The following is a 21,401-nucleotide window of genomic DNA, read 5'->3' as shown; positions in this document are numbered from 1 at the left end:
TTCCAGGCAGGAATTAATAAAAAAACCACAACCCCAAGGATCGGAGGCAGGAAAGGCTAAAGAAACAACTTGCAAAATAGCTTCCAAACCAATGCAGAGCCAGGGAGCCGCTGCAGCCTTGTCCCTCTCTGCCCCTGGGGGGTGGGGAGGGCTGTGGGTGTCACCCTTGGTGGCCTGGGTGGCCTCAGGAGTCTCCGTAGGTGGCAGTGCTGGCTGCCCCCCATGGTGATCCCGTGGGTGCCCCTTCCCTCTTCCCCTTCCCCCTGCACTTACCGGCTTCAGCCGCAGCCGCAGGCTCATGGTGCTGGGTGCTGGGTGCTGGGTGCTGGGCAGTGAGTGAGGGAGCTGCAGCAGGGAGGAGGAGGAGGAGGGAGGAGGGAGCAGGGTGTGTGAGGGCTGTGGGTGACAGAGGGGGGGAGGCTCCCATGACCCGGGCTAACCCAGGCCATGTGCCCCGTGGTGCCCAGCACCCTGTGCCTTCCTTGTCCCTTGCCCTGTGCTGGGGATGGGGGCACTGAGCTGGGGAGGGGGGGCACTCCAGAGTCGCCAGGAGACCCTCAAGCATGAGGGGCTGGGCAGGATCAGGCCCAGGGTGCTGGCTGCAGGCAGGCACTGACCCGGTGTCCCTCCCAGCCCATATCCTGACACAGCTCAGCCCCCCATCCCTGTCCCCAGCATCCTCCTGCCCAGCTCCACCACCATCCTTGGGACAGTCCAGGGGACTGGGGCACACACCACCTGCAACAGGACCCCAGCCTGGTGACACCAACGCCACAACATCCCCATGTGCCTCCAGCTATGCCCCAGAGCCACAGCCCTGGCAGGCCATGCCCAGCACATTCATTGCACTTGTGACCTGCCCTCCCCTGCTGTGGGGCCAGACCACCCCAAACTGCCCCTGCCTCCTCTCCCTGCCCACCAGCAGGTATTTTTAGACACTGTTAGTGCTGTCTCGCTATGAATTATTTATCAGCCAGGAGAGGGGAGCTCTGGCTTTGTGGGAGGTTCAGGGGGCGTCGGGGTGAGAACAGGGAGGATGCCTGGGTCCCCCATGGAAGGGGGAGATATAGAGGGGAGAAGAGGTCCATCCTGTCCTGTCCTGTCCCATCCCATCCTATCCCATCCCATCTGGAGACTGAATGTGAAGGGAAGGTCAGTCTTTGCGTACTCTGGGGTCCTGCAGGGACCCGTCAGCTGCAATCCTGTCACACCACAATCAGCTACTGTCCCCACACTGAGTGGCCAACACCACCATGCCACTGTCACCCCAGTGTGGACAGTGGCCCTTGTTGTGGGGGTGTCCCTTGTGATGGGGACAGGGCATGGAGGCTGCTCACCATCCTGCTGGAGTTCAGGGACTGATTCCGGGTCACTGCAGTCACCCCCAGATCAGAGGCACTACCTGGGGTTTGGGGTGAAGGGGACAAGCCTGGGGGAAAACAAGCCTAAGAACTGCCCCGTGCTGTGGGGAGCAGGGGGTCCCTCTGCCACACGTGGAGGCCACGAGGCAGGAGGAGAACCCCACAGAGCACCCCGCTCTGCTGGAGCTGACTTGCAAGACCAGAGGCTTTTCTGGGCTCAGATGGCTGCATTAGCACTAAACCTGCCCTGGGCTGCTGCTGGCAGCAGTGGGAGGTGCCCTTGGATGTGTTTCATCCCGTTCCTCAGATTCTCTCCTCGGGATCGCGGGACACGGCGGCACCTTTCCCGCATCCCGACACGCCCGCACAGCGCCACGCGCGTCCCTTGAGGTGACACCGCACGGCCACACGTGTCCCCCTCAGCCACAGGCAGTGCCACACGTGTCGGTGACAGTGCAGTGCCACCTGCTGTCTCCCGGGGGATCTGGTGGCCCTCGGCGTGGCCACCTTTGCTCCTGGCATGGACCAGGTGAGCACCTCAGGATCAGCAGCGCCCTGGGGGCTCCATCCCTGGCGTTGGGGTCAGGAAGAGAGGCCAGAGCCTCCCCCCCCAAATGAAGCCACGTGCACACACAAACATGCTCACACGTGTCCCCTTCAAAGCCACCATCACACCATGAGCAGTCCGTGCCAGTGTTCCCTCAGCGACAAATTACCAGAAATATTCATTAAAGGGAATAAAAAGAGCATTCCAGCCATTCAGAGCAAGAGAGAAAACCCAAACACAGGGATGCTGGCATTTCCCAGGGTGGAATCTCCAGCTGTCAGTGCCCTGTCTGCTCCTCATCTCCAAAAGCCACAGGAGTGGCTGTGACTGTCCCCCAGCAGCAACACCACGATGCCACCACTGCCTCGGCGGCCTCTCAGCGCCCACGTACCTGTGTGACCTTCTCGGTGACGTTCTGGGTGCGCTCCATCACCTTGTGGGGAGCGATGATCTCGATCTCCGTGGTGGAGCCCGAGCGGTGCTTCTCCAGGTTGAACTCCACGAAGTTGAGGGTGAACTGGGGGATCTGGCTGATGGTCCGGTACTTCATGAGGTCCGAGTCCGAGGTGGAGTTCGGGGGGTTGGGTTTGACGTGGGAAGCCTCTGCAAGAGGATGGAGAGGAGCGTTGAGAAGGGCAGTGTGAGCAGGAACTGACCTGCAGAGCCCCCGCCTCACTCTGGGACCCCCAAGAATTGGGGACCACCACAAGGTGCCACCAGAAGGTGCACCAATGTCTGCCTGGCCATAAAGGCTTGGCTTCTTCAGTGTGGCTCAGACATGGGATGCCTGACCCAAGACACCTAAGAGGGGGCTGCTCGTCAGACACATCACCTATCTCTTTACCATTAAATCTCCTTCAGGGGGCTCAGACCAAGATACAGAGGCATCCAATATCCTGTGCTATCCCTGAAGACTGTAGCAGGTAAGGGACCAGCCCCAATGAGACCTATCAGAGAGGGATGCCAAAACTGCAAGAAAACAGATGGAGGAGGTTATTGTCCTCCACCCCTGCCTGACCAACACAGCTCCTGAGCTGCTGCCTTGTTGTTTGGCCACCAAACTGAGCAGCAGTTGGATGATGTCCCCACTCAGGTGTATCCTCCACCCCCATGCTCCAGGTAGGGAGGTCAGAGCTTTGTCTGGAAGAAGAGCTGTTGTGGGGCTGGATCCTGACAGGAGCTGGATCCTGGGGTTGGATCCTGACAGAGGGGACCTGCCTCTCTGGGTGACCCCAGTGCAGGACCAGGAAGGAAGCCCTGGAGGTTCATGGTCAAGGCTGTGGCAGTGTGTTTGTCATGGATGGGAGCACGTACCCACACCCAGGGCTCCAGGATCATCCCCAAGCACCATACCCAGTGTGTTCCCACCTTTCCATCTCCTCCAGGCAGGGCAGGGTTGTGTTTCCAGCTTTCTACCCTTTCTATCCCTTGTGCTCTGACATTGACCCAGGTGGTGTCGTGGGCAGGAGGTGTCTGAAGACATTGCAAAGGTGCTGGTGAGCACCAGTTGCCACCCTTCTCCCCTCTCATTCCCCTCCCTCCCTCTACGTTGTGTCCCCTCCTGAGGGACCATAACCTGTGACTATTTGAGGATCATGATCCTCCACCCTGTTTTCTCATGCCAGACACCACAGACTGATCTCTGTCCATCCCCAGTTACTGAAGCTTCTCTTTCCTGACCTTAATCTAATTTGTCATCGTCACTCTCATGAGAACAAGAGGTCTGGATGTCAATACCATGATGGAGGTGTGTTCTCTCCATCCCTCCAGAGTGGCCTGGCTGGTGTCTCATCCACCTCCAACACATGGACACAGCTCACATTGCACGTGCCTGCAGACCCCTCCCTTCCCTCCCGGGGAGGTGGGGTGGCAGTGGGACACCCCTCGTGTGGGGCAGCCGAAAGCAACCTCACACAGTCTCACATCTCACACACAACACCGTGGATGGCTCCACGCACAGAGCAGGACCTGCCTACGCAGGGAGTCGCATGGAGTCCAGTGGATCTGGGGAGAAGACCCCACCTTATCTCCACTTTGCAGAGGAAAAGCAGTGCAGGACAAGAGACCAAGACCTCCCCCCCAAGATGTGCCGGGGCCATTGCCCAGGGCCCTGGCTCCCGCAGAAAACCGACAGCTCCGGGGGTTTTCCCCTACCTGAGTTTGCCCTCCTTTCCCTGAATTTTCTCTGGAACTCAGACCTCGCAGCCTCAAAGTTGTCCAAGGAGGAGACCCTGCGGAGGCTGTGGAAGCTGCCCCCAGGGCGAGACCGAAAGAAACCCCACGCGGGGTACGACCCTTGTGGGCCCGGCAGGGGAGGCTCTTGTTTCGGGGACGAGTGTTGTAGGGTGGGGTCGGCCTCCAGGCTCGGCCTCCGCTCCTTTTCCAGGAGGGATTCGGTCTCTGACTGCATACAGTTCTCCTTGGGCGATGTCTTCAAGTCCCTCAAAATCAGGGAGTCACCACCAGGCTTTAAGACAGCCAGGAGAAAGCGTTGTATTAGAAGGAGTCCCCGCGTGCTGGGGGGGAAGGAGAGGGAGCCGGGGGAGGTGAGAGGAGGGGCAGAGGGCTGGGAAGCACCGCAGTTCCCGGGGTCACTTCCAACCAGGACCAGGACCTGCTTTGGAGTGAGGCGACCAAGTCCCTGGGGACCTGGCAGCTCCCACCTCCCACCAGCTCCCACCAGAGGCTGGGTCACCGCGGGGTGTTCGCAAGGCGATGCTGCACAGCCGGGAAGCAGAGCAAGAGAAGAGCAGAGCCCAGGGACAGGCTTGCTGGAGTACCTGCCTTGCCATGCGCTTTTCTGAGGTGTCCCTATGACCCACCACTGGACCTGCCCTCCCCTCACCTGCTGCAAGAGCTGAGGCCACCCCCGAGGGTCAGTGCCCGGGGTCCTGTGCTGGTGTCTGTGGGAGAGGCTGTGCTCTGCACCAGGAGCCACTGCAGGAGCTGCTGGGTTTGCAAATCTGGCCATATTGGTCCTCCTTCTCCTACAGCCACCCTTAGCCATGGCTAAACCTTCTTCCCTGGAGACCTAAAGAGTTTCCAGCCTTTAATGACTTCTGCAATGTCATTAAAGACACAGAGCAACCACCTTCTGGAGCAGAACCCCCTGGGACTGTGCCCCTCCAATCCTACCTGTAGGAGGGACTGGCACTTCTCACCACCCCTAAGGACTTAAGGGCAGGTTTTAGGATGTGGTGCCAGGAGGGGCTGGCTGCCCTTGGAGCTGCAGGGCTGCCCCCACTTGATCATCAGGTTGTCCTCAATCCACATCTTCCATGTGTATGTGCACCCCAAACATCCCAGTGCACTGCACAGCTTCAGCCTGGGGGTACCCAGAGCCTTCAGCAGCGCTGGTGTCTGAGTGACATACCCAGAGTATCTGATAACATGACACGTTTTCAGCCTGCCACAAGCACAGCCTCTGAGAAGACAGGCACCTTTTGTCTCTCGTATCTATAATTTTGGGAAGCAGCTTTACCCAGGCTGTCTGGATACAGCCAGCACAGAGAGAACCTGGCACCTGGGGATGCCTTAGCAGAGCAGGAGCCTCCTGCCCACAGCCTCGAGCTGCAGCACTGCAGAAACAACACGTCTGTGACTGGAGGTACCCGGAGCACTTCTGACAGCCAAGAAGCCACCGAGAACAACAGTCTCTAAAGAGGACCCACCAAGAGTTTTTCAAGGTCAGCAATGACAGCATCACCCTCCATCATGGGAAGCACAGTCTTTGCTGGAGGGCTAAGAAGCCGGATCTGCCTGCACTGCCTGCTCCCTGCCAGGAAAACCACGGGGAAATGAGCCTTCCAGTCCCTGCTCAGAGCACACCTGCTCCTCTCTCCTACAGCCACCAGCACGTCCCCTCCTCGAGGCAAGGACAGCTCCCTGGAGCTCCACCATCCTGGACAACGTGCACTATGGAGCCAGACCTTCCTCCCAGCTTTGGCAGCTCAGCACATCTCCCGCTCCCCCCGCCAGCCACGGCCCGGCAGAGCAGCACCAGCTCCATCCCACGCCACCAAAGCACCGCGCTCACCACCGGCCCTCGCCGGGGCCAGTGCCTGGCACTGACCCTGCACCGGGGCCCTACTGCCAGATCTGGCCTGAGCCACAGCAGCTGAGGGACAGCGGGATGGGGAGAGCGAGGAAGAGCACCAGGACCTGGCCTGATTTGGGCTGATATCAGACAAAGGCTACGGTTACCTTTCCATAGTCAATGGCTACTCCATCAAACTCACTGGTGGGCAGAGAGTCCCGCTGGATTTTGAGTCGCCGCAGGGACGGGAGACTAAACTTCAAACTCCTACTTTGACCTTGTTAGAAAGAAAAACAAAACACAAGAGAGAAAGGTGTAACCTATCTGCACGTGACGGCTGGAGCGAGACGGGGCAGGGGGAGAGGCTGCAGAGAATTTGGGGTGGCTTTGGGGGATGCACATGCCGGGAGGCCCTTCCTCCTCCAACACACTTGCTATTCCCATGCCATCACACCACCGTGTGCTCAAGGCAGACCCTGACCTGGCAGAAAGCACCACTGAGACAGAGAGCAGTCCCCTACAACCACAGATGCAAGACAGGAAAGGTGCAGAGCATCCCTAAGCCAATTAAAGAGGTTAAAGCCACTTAAGGGATTTGGACCTGGAGGAAATCGAGCCCCTAAATCTCCTTGGCGGAACTTCAGGAAAAAGAGATCACACAGTAGAGACTGTAAGTCAGAAAGGCATTAAAAAAAGTAGTTCTAGCAATTTTGTTCTTGGAGTTGTTCTGGATTTTCAGTGAGGGATTCTGGACCACACAAGGGGACCACCTCGATGGAGACTGGGGCTGGGCAAGGGCAGCCAGGGCTGCAAGGAGCTGTGAGAGAGGTTCAGGAGGGGAAAGGCCCAGATAGGGAAAGGGGCTGGCAGTGCCCACAGTGGGACACGATGCCCCTGATTGTGACACCCAGTGCAAAGTGACTTCTCTAGTGACACAGAGGAGACCACGGCCTCCTGCTCAGAGTTGGTGTGAGCAGCCAGGCTCACACCCTCAGGGCCTGGGTCAGCCCTGGGGCTCATCTGACCCCCAGCAGCACCAACTGTGCTCACCAACCACACCAAAATGGCCAAAATCCCGAGGCATCCAGGACGCGACACGAGATCCACAAACACATTTTCCTCTGGGGAAAAGCAGCACACTGAGGAGCTGTTTGGTTTTGGCAGGATTAGCTTCCCACAGAGCCCCAACACACTCCCAACCTGCCAGCTCCCCAAAAATGCCTCCACTGGTGGGGTACCATGTGGGTTCCCTCTGCTCACCCCATCCCCACTGCCCAGAGCAGCTTTTCAGCTGGAAGAAGCAAAGCATCTGACTTTCCCTGCACATCAGTGAACCGGGGACCAGCAACGCAGCCGCCTGTGGCCGTGTAATTAAAGACTGAGTCACAAAACCCGCTCTTGAGAGCACAGCCTGGGCTGGAGCCAGCAGCTCTGGCCTTTCCACACTCCCCATCACCGGGGTGGGAAACCCAAGAAACACCCATTGGGATGCACAGCACAACCTCCAGTGCAGGGAAGAGACAGGTACCCTTTGTTTGGGTGCCTTCTGCCAAAGGTCCCACCCAGAGGGGTGAGGTGGGGTATGGATGCATCATATGTTGAGATGTACTGAGAGGTAAGGGGGCTGCAAAGCAACACTGTTGCTGGAATATAGGATTTCCTCAGCAGTTCATGCACAGAAGCCAACTAGTACTAAAGCAATCCACCAGAAATATGAATCTCATCACTTCAGAGAAGTAGGAACACGTGCACAGGTGATCTGTGCAGTCACACGCATGCATCCTGTGTGTGTATGCCTGGCCTGAGGACACAGAAACCCACATAAAACTCCACTGGCACCCACTGCCACACACACAGACACCTGAGTGGCTCTGGAATGTAGAGATGCCCCGAGTGGGAATGCACTGAAGCTCACACCACTGCACCAGCACAATGGGCAGGTGTCCCCATCAACCCCTGACGTGGCCCTGGCTCTGATCCCGGTCCCACTGTGCCTCCCCACAGGCCACAGGGGGACAGACCCAGGTTGGTCCCACAGCTTTACTTTGAGGCCTACCCAAAGCACCCCTATAGCACCCCACATCCCCGGGGAGCGTTGGCATGAAGGTGGATGTGGGATTATTTCCCTGACTCAGAGGTGACGAGCAGCGAGGGCCATATGGCAGCAGGAGATTGGGATGCTACAGCTTCTTGTTGCCAGGTCTAACATCTGCATCTGCATCCCCTTGAGAGCCTCACCACGGCGTCCCTTTGATCCAGCCTTCCCAAAAAAGGAATTTGAGTTTTCCACTGCCTCTGAAAGCCTCACAAAAGCCTGGAATGAGCCTGGCACAGCAGGGAACAGCCCAAAGCCGGGGCAGGCTGAGCCATTGTAGCGCAACCATCCTTGTGACACTTGCCTGTGGTGACATTCCCAGAGCACAGCCATGCTGGTGGTGACACCGAGTGCCCCCTGCTCCTCTTGGTGACCCTGCACACAGGCCCTGTCCCACACCAGCACCAGCCAGTGCTAAATATGGAAAGGATGCAGCAAGGCAGGCGGTTCGCAGAGGGTCTCCACGGCTCCACTTGCAGCAAGACACCCTCTCCTTAAAAATGCACCATCCCATGCAGGGTGTCAGCCCCCAGCCCTGTTCCCACATCCCCAGTTTTCAGGAGGTGTGTGTGGGCACGTGTGGATGCGAGGGCAGCACAGCTGGCCCAAACAGCCTTTTTCCACCCAGTTGGTGCCTGGCCAGACCGGTCCCCGAGCAGGCAGAGATGACACCGTGCACAAACACAAACCTCTCCCTGTGCATGGTCCTGCCCAGCCACGGGCACATCCTTCAGCCCCCACGAGTTCCCGAGAAAACCACGGGATGGGGATAGCCCTGAGGATGCTGGGCTGCCTCTCCCACATCCCCAGTGTCCCCGGTGACACCCACCTCTGCTCCAGGTCTGCGACAGGCGGTGGTGGAGGCTCCGGCCGCTGCTCTTGGCGACGAGCTGGGCCAGGTCCTCGAAGTTGAGGATGAACATGATGACGACGCCTTCCTCGTTCTTCACCGGCACCACGTCCACCAGGCAGCGGAAACACGAGGCTGCCGAGCAGAGACAGGCTCAGGAGGGGCTGCACGGGGGTTTCTGCCCACCCACCACCCCAGCACAAAACACTTTTGGCAGAAGAGTTTTTTTTAAGCCCTTCGATGGGTGTAATCCCTGCTGGTGGGGAGTGGAGGATTTGGAGGATGATCTGAGCCCTGGGAAAGGGCCGTATCCCTGAAGCATCTCAGCTCACACTGATCACATCTCTTTTTTCTGTTCCAGACAGTCATTTATATTAATGTACTTGTGAGCAGCAATTAAAGAGTGAGTAATTAAGAACTCAGGAAGTCCCAGGTAGTGGTTTAACCTCATTAAGCATCCTGCTTGTAATCATGCCACAGCTAATTGCCCTGCAATCATCAGGCAATTTTTGGGGACTGGATGAAGGCAGTGGGGGTGGGCCTGACCTCATGTCCCATCCCAACCCTGGGCAGCAGGATGGGGTGGGATCGGTGTGATGGTCCCCAAGGACATCCCCTGCTCAGGCACAGCCTCATCTCACACCTGCTGTGAGGAAACTGAGGCACAAAGGACACAAGGCTCAGTGTCCTGAGAGCAATGGAGGCTGCGAGGAGGATCCCAAACAGGGCACGAGGCCATAAGGATTTTCCTGTTGGATGCCAGCTCAACTCCACGGCTCTGCTTGCACTGCAGTCAGGCACCAGTGTGCAATTAGGGGCACCTGAAAACACCTACAGGTCTTTCCCAAAGCACAAACGGAGGATACAATGGAGCTCCCACCTCCTTTGCCAGTTTTATTCCCCTAAAATCATTCAAACCACCCACCCAAGGGTATAATCGCTTGAGCTGTCTCCTGTTGCTTTGACAGTGGTGGGAGCAGGACCCCCTGAGCCACAGCCTCTCTGGCAAACGCCCTGAACATTCCCGGGCTCTGATCCCAAACCTCCCAGAGATGATGGAGCACCCAGGTACCGCTCTGGCCGGTTTGGAGCCGAGCCACCTCCTCCCACGGCAGTTTTTGCCCCGTGCAGATCCCTGCCCTGGCCTTTCCCCCTCGAGCCACCTCCTCCCACGGCAGTTTTTGCCCCGTGCAGATCCCTGCCCTGGCCTTTCCCCCTCGCTCTGCTCACCAGGGATTAGCGGCTCGGGCAGGGATGTGCTGCCGGCCCGATCCAGAGCTCTCCCGCTCCGGCCATGGCCACGCTCCAGCCGGGAGGGGGATGTCGGCCTTTGTGCGTATAATTTTAAGGAGCTCAGGGCCTCCCGTAATCAGGAGCAGATGGCCGGCATCGGGCAACTTCAAAATCTGCCGTGACGTCAGGGATGTGCACATCCACGGGCACTCGCGCGGGCACAAGAGCGGGCAAGAAACGGATACGGTGAAATCTGTTTAAAGAGCCCGGCAGCCCGGGATTATTCCTTTCTTCCTTTCTTTATTTCGTTGTCGTTCCCCACAAGGAGAGGAAAATCCACTTAAACGTGTGAGCTGGGCAGGAGGGAGGGGTTTCTGGCAGATAGAGCTGTTTGGAAGGGCTGCCCGGGGCTCGCTGTCGGTCACCTGCGTGCGGTGGCAGGTGGGCGGGAAGAAAGGAGCCCTTTTCCCTCTCTTTGTCAGGATTTTTGGGGATCTGAGGATAAGTGATGTCCTGTAGGTGATGCTGAGTGGGTGAGGTATCCCCTGGGATGTTAAGGTGGCACATGTCCTGCAGGATGAGGTGATGCCATCCCCGGGATGCCACGGCTCTGCCGGTGCCGGTGTTGGTGCGTGCAGGGGTGTGCACAGGTGAACCCTCTCACCTGTGCTCATGATGTCCCCTGGCACTGGATACTTTCTCCTTTGGTGTGTTAGGAAATGAGGTGGTTTTTTTCCCCACAGGTGGTTTTGAAGCATCACCAACTTCCTGGAACCCTCGTGGTTCATTGGTGTGGGCAGCCATCAGCTCCATGCTTCCCCAGCGCACCAGGAATCCTGATCCAGAAGGCCTCATCCTGACCCAGGTGCTCTGCCCTCCTGCATCCCTTCACTGCTTCACTTTTCCTTCCTAAGCTCCTCTGTGGCAGTGGGAGGGGGTGGTGCTGAGCTGTTCTCATGGGGGCTGGATCCTGGCAGGGCCTGTGTGGCGTGGGAAGGGTTAATCCCGTGGCCAATGCTGAACAGCTGAAAACTGGGCCCAGTTACAACCAGTTGGAGGAATAGTAGGAGCAGCTGGGAGGTGGTTGGGGTTGGGTTTGAGAGGCAGCTGGTGCCTGGTTTGATCCTACAAATCTGGGAGGTGCTGAGCCTGAGCAGCCCTGGCCAATGTTGCTGTGAGCCCCTCGCTGATCCCTTATTAAATTAAATAAAATAGACTATTTCTGTTGGAAGGGACCTACAGCGATCATCTAGTCCAACTGCCTGGCCAATTCAGGGCTGAACAAAAGTTAATTGGGTGTGAGACCCTCCAAAACCAGGGGAATCACCCCAAAACCAGCCCTGCGTGCCAGGAACTCAGTGTCTTACGCAGGCCCACATTGAATAGCATGGATGGCATCAAGGGAATGATGGAGCATCAGTGCCAGGGGTGGAAGCAGTGTGTTCCCTTAAGGCTGGCCCAAAGGTAGGGCAGTGCCCCAACATTTGGGGTCCCTGGGCAGCTGTGATTTGGGGTAGCCCCAGCTCTGGGGAGAGGCTGCAGGTGGCAGACCCCTGGCACCCCCTGCCTTGATTTGGTCTCCCTGTGGTGAACCAGGCTGGGCTCTGCTCAATGCTGAGCCTCCCCTCCCTTCCTCCCAAAAACCAGGCACCCCAGACCTGCTATGCACCAGTGGGCAGAGCCAGGCCCGGGAGGGACCCCAGCCCTGGGAGGGACCCCAGCCCCGGGAGGGACCCCAGCCCCAGGAGGGACCCCAACCCTCGGAGGGACCCCAGCCCCGGGAGAGACCCCAGTCCTGCACTCCCACCCTCGTTCCTCGATCGACTGTCCCCATCCATCTGCCTGTCTCTTCCCCTCAGCTGTTCAGCTAATCTGTCTCCATCCGTCTAATTTTATCCAGCCGCCAAATGATCTCCTGGAGGAGCCCTGGGGGCATTCACAACCTGCCTGCGCTCCGTGGCCACCTCCAGGGGGGGGTGTCTGTGCCAGCCGGGGGGTGAAACCCAGAGTGGGCGCTGCGGGACGGGCTCGGCACGGGAGATAAGACTTGGGTGGTGGTTTGGAGGGTCCCACAGCCAACGTGGTGGGTCTGCACGGGCTGGGAAAACCACTTCGTCCCCTAAACCCCTGGGTTTGATCTTCCCAGCACCCAGCCCACCTCCCCCGGGCCGAGCGAGCGCTCGGAGGTCTGCGCTTCCCGACCCACCGTGTGTCTCCTGACCTTGATAAAAGCGAGCACTTATCATTATAACATTAAAAATGTCATCGTTGGGGGCCCTCCCTCCCTGTCCCTCTTTATCCCCCTCAGCCGCCGGTGGTTAATGCCTTTGTCGGTATCATCGGTATTAAACTAATCAACAGGACACGGGGGTTTCCAAGAGCTGGACACAAACCAGTATTGTTATGAATATTAAAAAAGCAGGCTATTAATCTGCCCTCCGAGCTCTTACCAAGGCCTGCCCTGCCCTCCCCCCGGCCGGGAGATTTAATCTGCGGGGTCTCATGGCAGAGTGGCTAAATCTATAGTGGTATTATATAAAGGAGCAGAGGAGAGGGGCCAGGAAGGGCACGGAGGGGACGGGGACAGGGATGGGGGCAGAGCTGTGCTCCGGGGCTGGCTGGCACACCCAGGGAGATGCTTGGAGGGCCGAGCTGTGCTCCTGTCCTGGGATAAATCAGTGTCAGGGCTGGGTGGAACTTCAAAGGGAAGCGCAGATTGCTGGGAGGCCCTAAAGCAAATCCCTGAGGTGGGATGGAAAATAATGGAGGTGGGGGCTGAGCCGGTGGGAGATGGGTCACTCTTGGGGTCCAGGGTGAGCCCCCTCACCTGGGTTTGCAGCCCCCTGTGCAGGGAGGGAATGTGCACCACGGGGTCTGCACTGGCCCCTCATCCCACACCCAGACAGGGCATCAGGAGACTGAAACCCGCTGGGACACCAGAGCAGGGAAAATGACCTTATTAAGTAACGTCAGGGGGGTGGAGGTTCCCTGTGTGCAGCGAGGAAGGGCAGGGATTCCTGCACTGACAGGACTCACTGGCTGGAAGCAGCACTGGAGGAGGAAAACCAGGAGTGTCAGGGGGGTGAGGGTACCCACCAACAGCGTGGCCATGGGAAGGATCCAGGCCCAGCCAGGTGGTTTGGGTGCAGGTGGAGGGGTGCTCTGATCCCCAGGAGCCAAAAGGGGTCTTGGATCAATACAGAGGTTTGGCAAAATGCAGCTTAACCCCCTCTACAAGCCAAGTGAGTGGCCACATCCAGGCCCTCAGTCCTTCCCCTGCTAAATCCCCGCTGGCTGCAGGAATTAGTCCAGCTTAGAGCAGGGCTCTGTGGCCAAAGCTGCAGCACTGACAGCATTTCCTGGGGCTGTCCAGCCATCCCAAGGGCCCTGTCTCCACAGGACATGGGGACACCTCCCACTGGGGATACAACAGTTGGTGAGGATGACGATGGAGTGGTTGGGGTGGGAACTGGGGGCTCTGCCAGGGCAAGGATTTCAGGAAAAAGCCTCCTGGGCAGCATCCCTGGGGGAGCTGGGGATGCTCTGGACCTGCCCCTCCATTCATGGGACATCAGGTCCAAGCAAAAAGCATCTGAGGAGCAGCAGAGGATGGAAAATGTGTCTCTTCCAGCTTGTGCCCTAGTCACACTGTCCCCAGGACAAAGGAGTGGCATTATTGCCCCAGGGCAACCAGAGTGGCTGGAGCTGCAGCACAGCCGTGCTGAGGATGGAGGAATTGGCTCCTCAGAGCGGGATCTCCAGGACCAGTGTTTGCCATTGTGAGGCGGGATGTTTACAAGTCCCCATCTGGATTTGGGCCATGGTGTCTGTCCCTTTTTGAGGTCACAGCCTGACCCTTAAAGGAACACAAAGCAAACAGCCTCCGCTTGGTGTAAACTGCAGGGGTTTGTACAAGCCAAGAGCTCAAGTTGGGGTTGGGGTTTGTCAGCTGGCTGTGCTTCCCTGCTCCTCCACCACCCAGGAATTCCCATCTGTCCTGCCTTGTCCACCCCATGGTGCAGCAGCAGAGGCTCCCTAGGGATTCCAGCACCGAATCCCAGCCCTGACAGTGCCAGGATCCAGCAGCTGCTGGTGGGATTTGTCCTCCTGCTCCCGGTGCATCCACTGGGTACGTCACATGTTGCTGTTTACAGAGGAACCCTGGCTGGATCCATCCCCCCTGCCTCAGCCAGGCTTCCTGGCAGCAGCTGCTGGAGAGGTGATTGCTGTGCCATGGATGTGCCCTGGGCTGGGGACATGTCACATGAGTCCCCTGTCCTCTCTGGGTGCAGTGACACCCGCCAACCCATGCCTGCCTGGCTGCCTGCTTGGACCCTCCATGGGGAGCTGTGGGGGGACATGCTGGGTGACACGGGGGACCCCAGTCACTCTGCAGCCTCCCTGCTCCCGGAGCCCCTGGGGAGAAATCCCGGGTTATGCACCAGTGTAACGAGTTTGCCAGCCTGATCCCAGCCCCTCATCCCCATTCCCAGGGGCCTGATACAAACTGCTCCTTGCTGGAGGGGACAAGCAGTGGGCTCTGCCCGGGAGGGGACAGGATGGAGGGGCTGGGGCTGCCCCAACAGCTGCTCTGGCTGTCTCAGCCACATCTCCCCTTTCATATTCATCAGCATCACATTCATGCAGATTAACTGGAGCGGGTGCCACCAGCTGCTGCTGCTCAGGCCATGCCAGCACCGTGGTGCCCAGCACCTGTGGCCACTGGCACCGCTCTGGGGACCCTGGGAGCTCTTGCCAGTGGCTTTGCCCCAAAGCACATCCCCCCTGGGTGGAAAAACCCCAGCCCTGGGTGCAGCTCGGCTCCACCAGCCCTTCAGCATCACCCCCAGGGGATGCTGGAGGGGTTTCAGCTCCCCCTGGCCCCAGGGGCAGCGTGTCCCCAGGGCTGGCAGCTGTGGCTGCTCCTCAGCACGGTGGGAGCTGATCCCGTGCTGACCCCCCTGTCTGGGGCAGCCCCAGCTGTGGAGCATCTTGTAAGGAAATTAACTTTTCACTGATCTCTCAGCTTTGAGCTGGGGATTAGAGCCCACACGCACTGCAGACAGGCTCTCCCCTTTTTCCAAGGCCTTTTTGGGGCTGCTGTGGCAGGGAGGGACAGCTTCCCTGGCCGGGCTGGGCCCACCTTCCCTAACTGGTACTTGGTTCTTGGCTCCATTTCGTCTGCCCGGAGCTGGGCTTGCTGCTGGCACCCCTGGATCTTTTGGTTCTGTTTATAATTAGCTGACAACACCATGGGCATCCAGATGGGGCCCGGGCAGCCAGGCTGTCCCTGGGGCCACACATCACCCCATCACTCAGCATCCTCCTGTCCATGGGCAGACCCACCTGCCTGGGCACCCCCTTCCCACCTCCATCCATCCACCCATCCATCCACCCATCCATCCATCCATCCATCCACCCATCCCACCCCAGCCCTGCAGCAGGGGTGGGGCTCTGAAGGGCAGGTTTGGGATGCAGTTTCGCCTCTGTCAACCAGAAAAGCGAGGAAACAACCCCGGGAGCCGCAGAGCCGGGAGTACCGCAGTAATAAACAGCAGGTCGAGGCTGGAGATTGGTGCTGCCGGTATGAAAAGGAGGACAGGCGGGTTCGGAGCCTCCGCCGGCTAATTAAGCAGCAGCTCCTATAATGCAAAGGCCTTTTCTTTGCCGATAAGACCCATTTATAATGGGCTGAGCGGTTGCAGGCTGAGTGCTGGGGGGAAACAATTGGAAAGCATATTGCTGGTGGGGCCGGGTTTTAAAAATAGACATGAAGGGTTTGCTTCTGGGCTTTTTTACCCCCCCCCCCCCCCCCCCTTTTTTAATAAAAAAGAGAAGAAAGCAGCTCGGAGCTCCAATGAGAGTTCCCCATGGCCTAGAGGAAGAGCAGGGCTCCGAGGACAGCACCGAGCATCCCGTGAGCCCAGCAGGAATGCTTCAAAGCGGGGAGGATGCTGATGGATCAGGCTCGCAGCCAAGTAGTCCCCGGGGATGGATGGGGAAACTATCCCGAGGGAGGGAGGGGAACAGGGCTGCACACGCTGTCCTTGCCACGGCCACGCGCTGGCGCTGGGGTGGGAGCAGGGGGACGGCGTGTGCCTCTCCTCCGTGTGCCTCCCGAGCTGTGCTGGGCTCCAGCCAGGCCCTGAAACCGCAGCGGCCGAGGGGGGACTCGCACCCAGCCCTGGCACCGCTCCCGGCCCCGCTCCGCCCAGGAATGGCCCCGCGGGAAGAGCCTCGACCGAGCGGCCTCATCCTGACACCGCACAGGGTCCGGCCCTGCCGGGATAACACGCAGGGGGGCTGCCAGCGGATAACTCCGGGCTTGATACACTGGCACCTGGATGCCAGCCCGGGAGATAGGGTCTGGGAGGGAGGCCAGGACACACGGGTCCCAGCCCTCAAGATAGGGTGCTGGGCTGGGAGCCAGGGCTCCTGCCTGCTCCTTCCCCTTGCTTCCAGTTGGTTCTCCTCTGAGAGCTGCCGGCAGGGCGGTGCAGCCCCGTGCTCAGGGCCAACCCCCCATCAATATGATCTGGAGCGACGGGAAAGCTCCACAGGTTAAAAAAAAAAAGGAAGCACTTCATATTTTTAACCTCCCGTGAGCTCCCGACCTGCGTTCCCCCGCCCCTGGGAGCCCTGGCCACTGCTGTTTTGCAGCACCAAGCACTAAATATTTATTTAACTTCCTGCCGTATTAGAACTAATCACTCGTATTTTCCATCAAAGCTTCATTTTCATCTTAACGTAATTCCATCTGTGCACGCACAGCCGCATCCTGCTCGCTGGAAAGGCAGCTCCCAGGCTGTCGGCCTCACCGGCTCTCGGCAGAGATGGGGGTTCTGTCTCATCTCATCTTGGAGCACAGGCTGGGAAACCCATGTCCCTGCCTGGTTCCTCCATGGGCTTCCCATGGGATCCTTGTTCATGATGCAGGGATCCCACGAGCAATGCCATTTCTTGCCCTGGGAGCTCTGAGCCACCACCAAGGGCTTGAAAACAGCCTGACTCCCACATAACCTGGCAATGTCATCCATCACTCAAGGTCCCAATGCCCACAGTGCTCCATCACAGCAGAGGTGGCTCCATCCCACCATGGATTCGCCCTCAGCAAAGCCCTGAGTCTGAGTGCAATCCTGGTAGCACCAGGCCCCATTTGCCTCCCACCACCGAAATCCAGGGCAGGCGACACCTCCCACTGCCGGATCACCCCGAAGAGCGACTCTTACTGTCTTTGCGGTAGTAGAGGATCTCGAGCTTGCACTCCTCGGAGCCGAGCAGGGCCTGGGTGAGCTGGGCAATGGAGCTCTTGGTGGTGTCGGGGCCGGTGAGGAAGTCGCAGGTGCAGGGGCGCTGCATCACCTCCACGCGGGAGTACCCGAACATCTCGCAGAAGCCGTCGTTGCAGTAGATGATGGCACAGTTCTCCATCTGGGCGTTGGCGATGAGGAACTTGCGGTCTGCGGGGAGGTAGGAGAGCACGAGGCTTAGGGGGGGGTTGGTGGGGACCCACAGGGACTGGGGACAGCCTGGGAGGATGGGGGGGGTTGCTTGGGATTTTTGATGCCACCCACTGTGGGGCTTGTGCAGGGCCAGGCTCCCCAGGGACACTGGTGACAGGTCTGGGGGGAGGATGGCTGACATCATCCCACACCACCCTGGGTGCTGCTCAGCTCTTGAGAGGGAGAAAATGTCCCCAGTTTCATGTGAGTTGGTGACTGTGGGGACAGGGGGGCCCACAGGGGCGTTTCCCAGTAGAAGCAGTTTTTGCTGGAGTTGGCCAATCCATGCAGCCTTGACATCTCACCACTTGCATGTGGGGACTCTCTGCTGTCTAAAACATGGGCAATCTGTCCCTGACCAGCACTGCAGCCTCCGTCCCTTCCCAGGAGCTTATCAGGGACCTGAGTTATCTCAGAGTCTTTCCACCCTTGCTCAGATTTGACTGAAGTCAGGCAAGGGGCAAGAGGAGGAGTGAGTGTGAGGCTTGGCTCATGGGAAGCTGGGTAAGACCCATCACTAATAATTCTCCTAATGTGAAATCTGGACCCTGCTGGTCTGCATGGCCCCTGTGCTCGAAAAGAAAAGGCTTCAGGTGGATAAGAGGGGAAACTGAGGTAGGGAGTGGTGCTGCCCCATCCCCTCCTGGTGCTGCAGCCACCTGGGCTGGGCTGGGGCTGGACTCGCTGTCGTGCCAGGGTGTGTGGCAGTGCTGCACAGACCACGTCATCCAGCCCATATGGAGCCACTTCCATCCTTATCCTGCAGGAGACCCAGCCTAGAGCTTTGATTTGGTTGGATTTTGGGGCTTTTTTTTCCAAGGATATTGAGGGGTGCTGAGCTGGGAAGGACCCTCTCTGGAACAGGTTTGCTGAGGTGACAGGGGGCTGTGGATGCTGATCTGATGGATGTTGTGCCCCCTCCCAGCAGCATCTCCCTCAGAGTTTGGCATCAACTCTGGGCTGGAGCCAGAGGCAGGTCAGAGCAGAGGGTCCATTTGGAGGCTGCCTCCCAGTCCAGACCCCAATTAATCTCCTGGATTACCCAGGAATGGCATCTGCAGCCTGCATGCTCCAGAGCCCTGCTGCGCTCCAGCCTCACCGGGAATTTCACCCAAATGCAGGAGAAACCTCTGCACAGCTTTGGCACCCAGAGCTGGGACACAGTGGGGTGGGAGGACCCCTCTCAGGCACATCAGGGCTCTCCCCGATGTCACCTACAGAGTCGCAGCTCCGGAGGACACCTCCCAGTAAAACTGGTGTCCCCAGGGATGCTGCACAGGTCTCCTGCTTCATCCCACCCTGTGACAGCCCTTGGTCACCCTTTGTGGGGGCTTCCCACTCCGGCACCTTTCCCTTTCCCACACAGGGCTGACGCTGGTGCCGACGCTGCAAACAGCACAAACCACCACAGACAAATATTTCCCAATTCCCTCTTCCCAATCCTTCGCTATCCAAATTGCTTTGCCAGCTGGAAGGTGGCACAAGGAGGGGACCTTCCCCCAAAGCCCCACTCCTGGGGCACTCTCCCCACCTGTGATGAACAGTTCCCCATCCAGTGTCAGCCCCATGGACCGGATCCAGGCTGGATCCAGGCTGGATCCAGGCTGGGCTGGCGCAGGACAGGATTTACGGGGCTGGCAGAGCGCCGGAGCAAGCTGAGCTCAGCTCAGGGATGTGACCAAGGCCGGGATGGGAAGGAGCTGCAGAGCCAAGTCTCCTTGGGGGTGTTTTCACCCCCACTTTGCTTTCTGCCCTGCCCTCCCCTGAAGATTTGCCCTTGGTCCTACAGGGGCTCTGCTTCCCTGACAAGGAAGCTCTGGGCCTCTCCAGCTCCCCCGGGGACTCACCAGGTGCCGCTGCACCCGTGGGAGCTGCAGTGGAGGGGGTGAGGGCACCCACAAGCAGGGAAGGACCCTCTGCCTGTGGCAGTGTCGGGTGTGCTGGTTTGGTGTCTCCCAACACCTGTCACAGCACGAAACTGCCACGGGGGAGCGTGGGGTGATGTTTCGGCAGAACCCAGCCGGTGCCCGACATGGCTGGCAGGGAGCGGGCGGGGAACGGGCAGGGAGCGGGCAGGGATGAGGGGGCCTGGCTCCATCCCCATTGGAACACCTCGCCGCGTGCCCCCGCTGCTCCCCAGCCGCCGCTTCCCAGGGGGAACTGATAGGAACCAGGGACAGTTTTTCTCACTTTCCATCCCCAGGGTCACGTCAGTCACAGCTGGGGCAGGCAGCGCAGACCCGGCAGGGATGGCAGCGCCAGGGATATTTGCCCACCCGGGAAACTCAGACACGGGAGAAAACCCACAGCGAGCCGGGGCAGTGGGGGGTGCACAGCCCCAGCACCCCACGGCAGCCCCCCGAGCTCAGCTTCTGGGGGGACTCCAGTCCCACGGTCCCCTCCCCTCATCCCCAGCAGTGTGGGGGGGACCCGGCCCCGTCGGGGTGCCCAGACAGCTCTGCCGCCGGGCAGAGCCCCCGCGGCCCCCTCCCAGGCACACACAAACCCCAGCGCTCCCCGATGTGCACGGGCTCTTCGCCGTATCTGACACGAAAGCCAGCCCAAAAATTCATATAAAGGGATTACTCGGAGCAACAGCAAATGGCAACATTTCACCAGGGACGGCGGCCGCCGAGAGCGCGGAGTTGAAGGCAAACAGGCAGCGAGCCCGGCTGCGCTCGGATACACCCTGTCCCCCAGCCCAGCCGGCCGGGAACCCCTCCCCGCCACCCCGGGGACCCCCTCCCAGCCCGGGGGCTGCGGGGGTCGCGGTGTCCCCAGCTCCCGAGGGAACACCGGCGCCGGGATCGCTCGTCCCCCTGCGTCGCGCTGTCTATAAATACCCGCGGGGACACTGCCGGGCTGTCGCGCACCCCTCTCCCCGCTCCGGGAGGTCACAGGGGCCCCTCCGTGCCCCCGGGGACACCCTCCCGCCTTCCTCCCCGTGTCTCCCCGCTGCGCTCCGAAGTTGGGGGGCCGCCCCGGCCGCCGGGGAGAGCGGGGGGGAAGCGGAGCGGGACCGGGGCGGGGGGGGGGGGGGTGTGTGTGCGGTACTCACTTTGTCCTTCAAATTTGCGGATGATGGTGTCCAGGTAGGTGTTTTGGGGGGCCACATGGCCCCGGCGCACCGGCATCGCTCCGCTGCGCTCTGCGCGCTCCCGGGAGCGGCGGAACTTGCCGCGGGCGCGGCGGGGAGCGCGGCCCGGCCCCGGGGCGGCTCGGCACGGCCCGGCACGGCGCGGCCCCGCTCCGCCTCACCCCAGGGCTGGCCGAGCTCTGGAGCCCAGCCGGCCCGGGGCTCCCATGCTCCCGGTGGCCGGAAGGGGGAACCCCTCCGCCCGCCCTGCCGCGCCCGGCCCCGGGCGGGGGCGGCCGGGGAGGATGAGGATGGGAGGGGGAAGCGGGGGGGAAGAAGGGGGAGGACCTGCCGGAGAGGGGGAGAAAATAATAGAATAAAATAATAAGAGTAGAAATCCCCCAAAGTGCTTAGTCACCGCTGCCCCGGCCCCGCCGGAGGCTCCGGGGGCAGCCCTCAGCAGCAACAGCTGCCGGCCGGGGGGCGCGCACCCCCCGGGGCTCCCCCGGGCCCCCCGGCCTCCCCCGGCACCGGCACCGGCACCCGCCCGGCCCCGGGGGCGGGGGTGATCCGGGGCGGGGCGGGGGAGCAGGTGGGTGCTGGGGGTGCTGGAGGTGGGGGTCCCGGGGGGGCTGGGATGGGGGCGATGGGGGTTCTGGAGGGCTGAGATGGGGCTGATGGGGGTGGAGGAAGCTTTGGGG

The 21,401-nt window shown here is 60.0% G+C and overlaps 1 protein-coding gene across 2 annotated transcripts in view; it reads right to left on the bottom strand.

Annotated features, from left to right (window-relative positions):
- The window catches only part of KCNH6 (potassium voltage-gated channel subfamily H member 6), a 34,363-nt gene extending 13,583 nt beyond the window's left edge, over nucleotides 1-20,780 (bottom strand). The window contains exons 1-6 of one of the 2 annotated variants that reach the window (XM_027664909.1): nucleotides 20,683-20,780; nucleotides 17,352-17,582; nucleotides 8,869-9,024; nucleotides 6,112-6,221; nucleotides 4,063-4,375; nucleotides 2,300-2,511 (exon numbers count right to left, since the gene is read on the bottom strand). In XM_027664909.1, coding sequence (XP_027520710.1) covers nucleotides 2,300-2,511; nucleotides 4,063-4,375; nucleotides 6,112-6,221; nucleotides 8,869-9,024; nucleotides 17,352-17,582; nucleotides 20,683-20,758 — 1,098 coding nt within the window. In that variant the 5' untranslated portion in view covers nucleotides 20,759-20,780. The remainder of the gene's footprint in view (nucleotides 1-2,299; nucleotides 2,512-4,062; nucleotides 4,376-6,111; nucleotides 6,222-8,868; nucleotides 9,025-17,351; nucleotides 17,583-20,682) is intronic. The other variant, XM_027664910.1, reaches the window with a different exon arrangement.
- Nucleotides 20,781-21,401: the final 621 nt, after the last annotated feature.

Source organism: Corapipo altera, unplaced genomic scaffold (assembly GCF_003945725.1).
Source record: "Corapipo altera isolate COAL_440 unplaced genomic scaffold, ASM394572v1 142, whole genome shotgun sequence".
Taxonomy (NCBI): domain Eukaryota; kingdom Metazoa; phylum Chordata; class Aves; order Passeriformes; family Pipridae; genus Corapipo; species Corapipo altera.
This window is presented reverse-complemented; position numbering and strand designations above follow the sequence as displayed.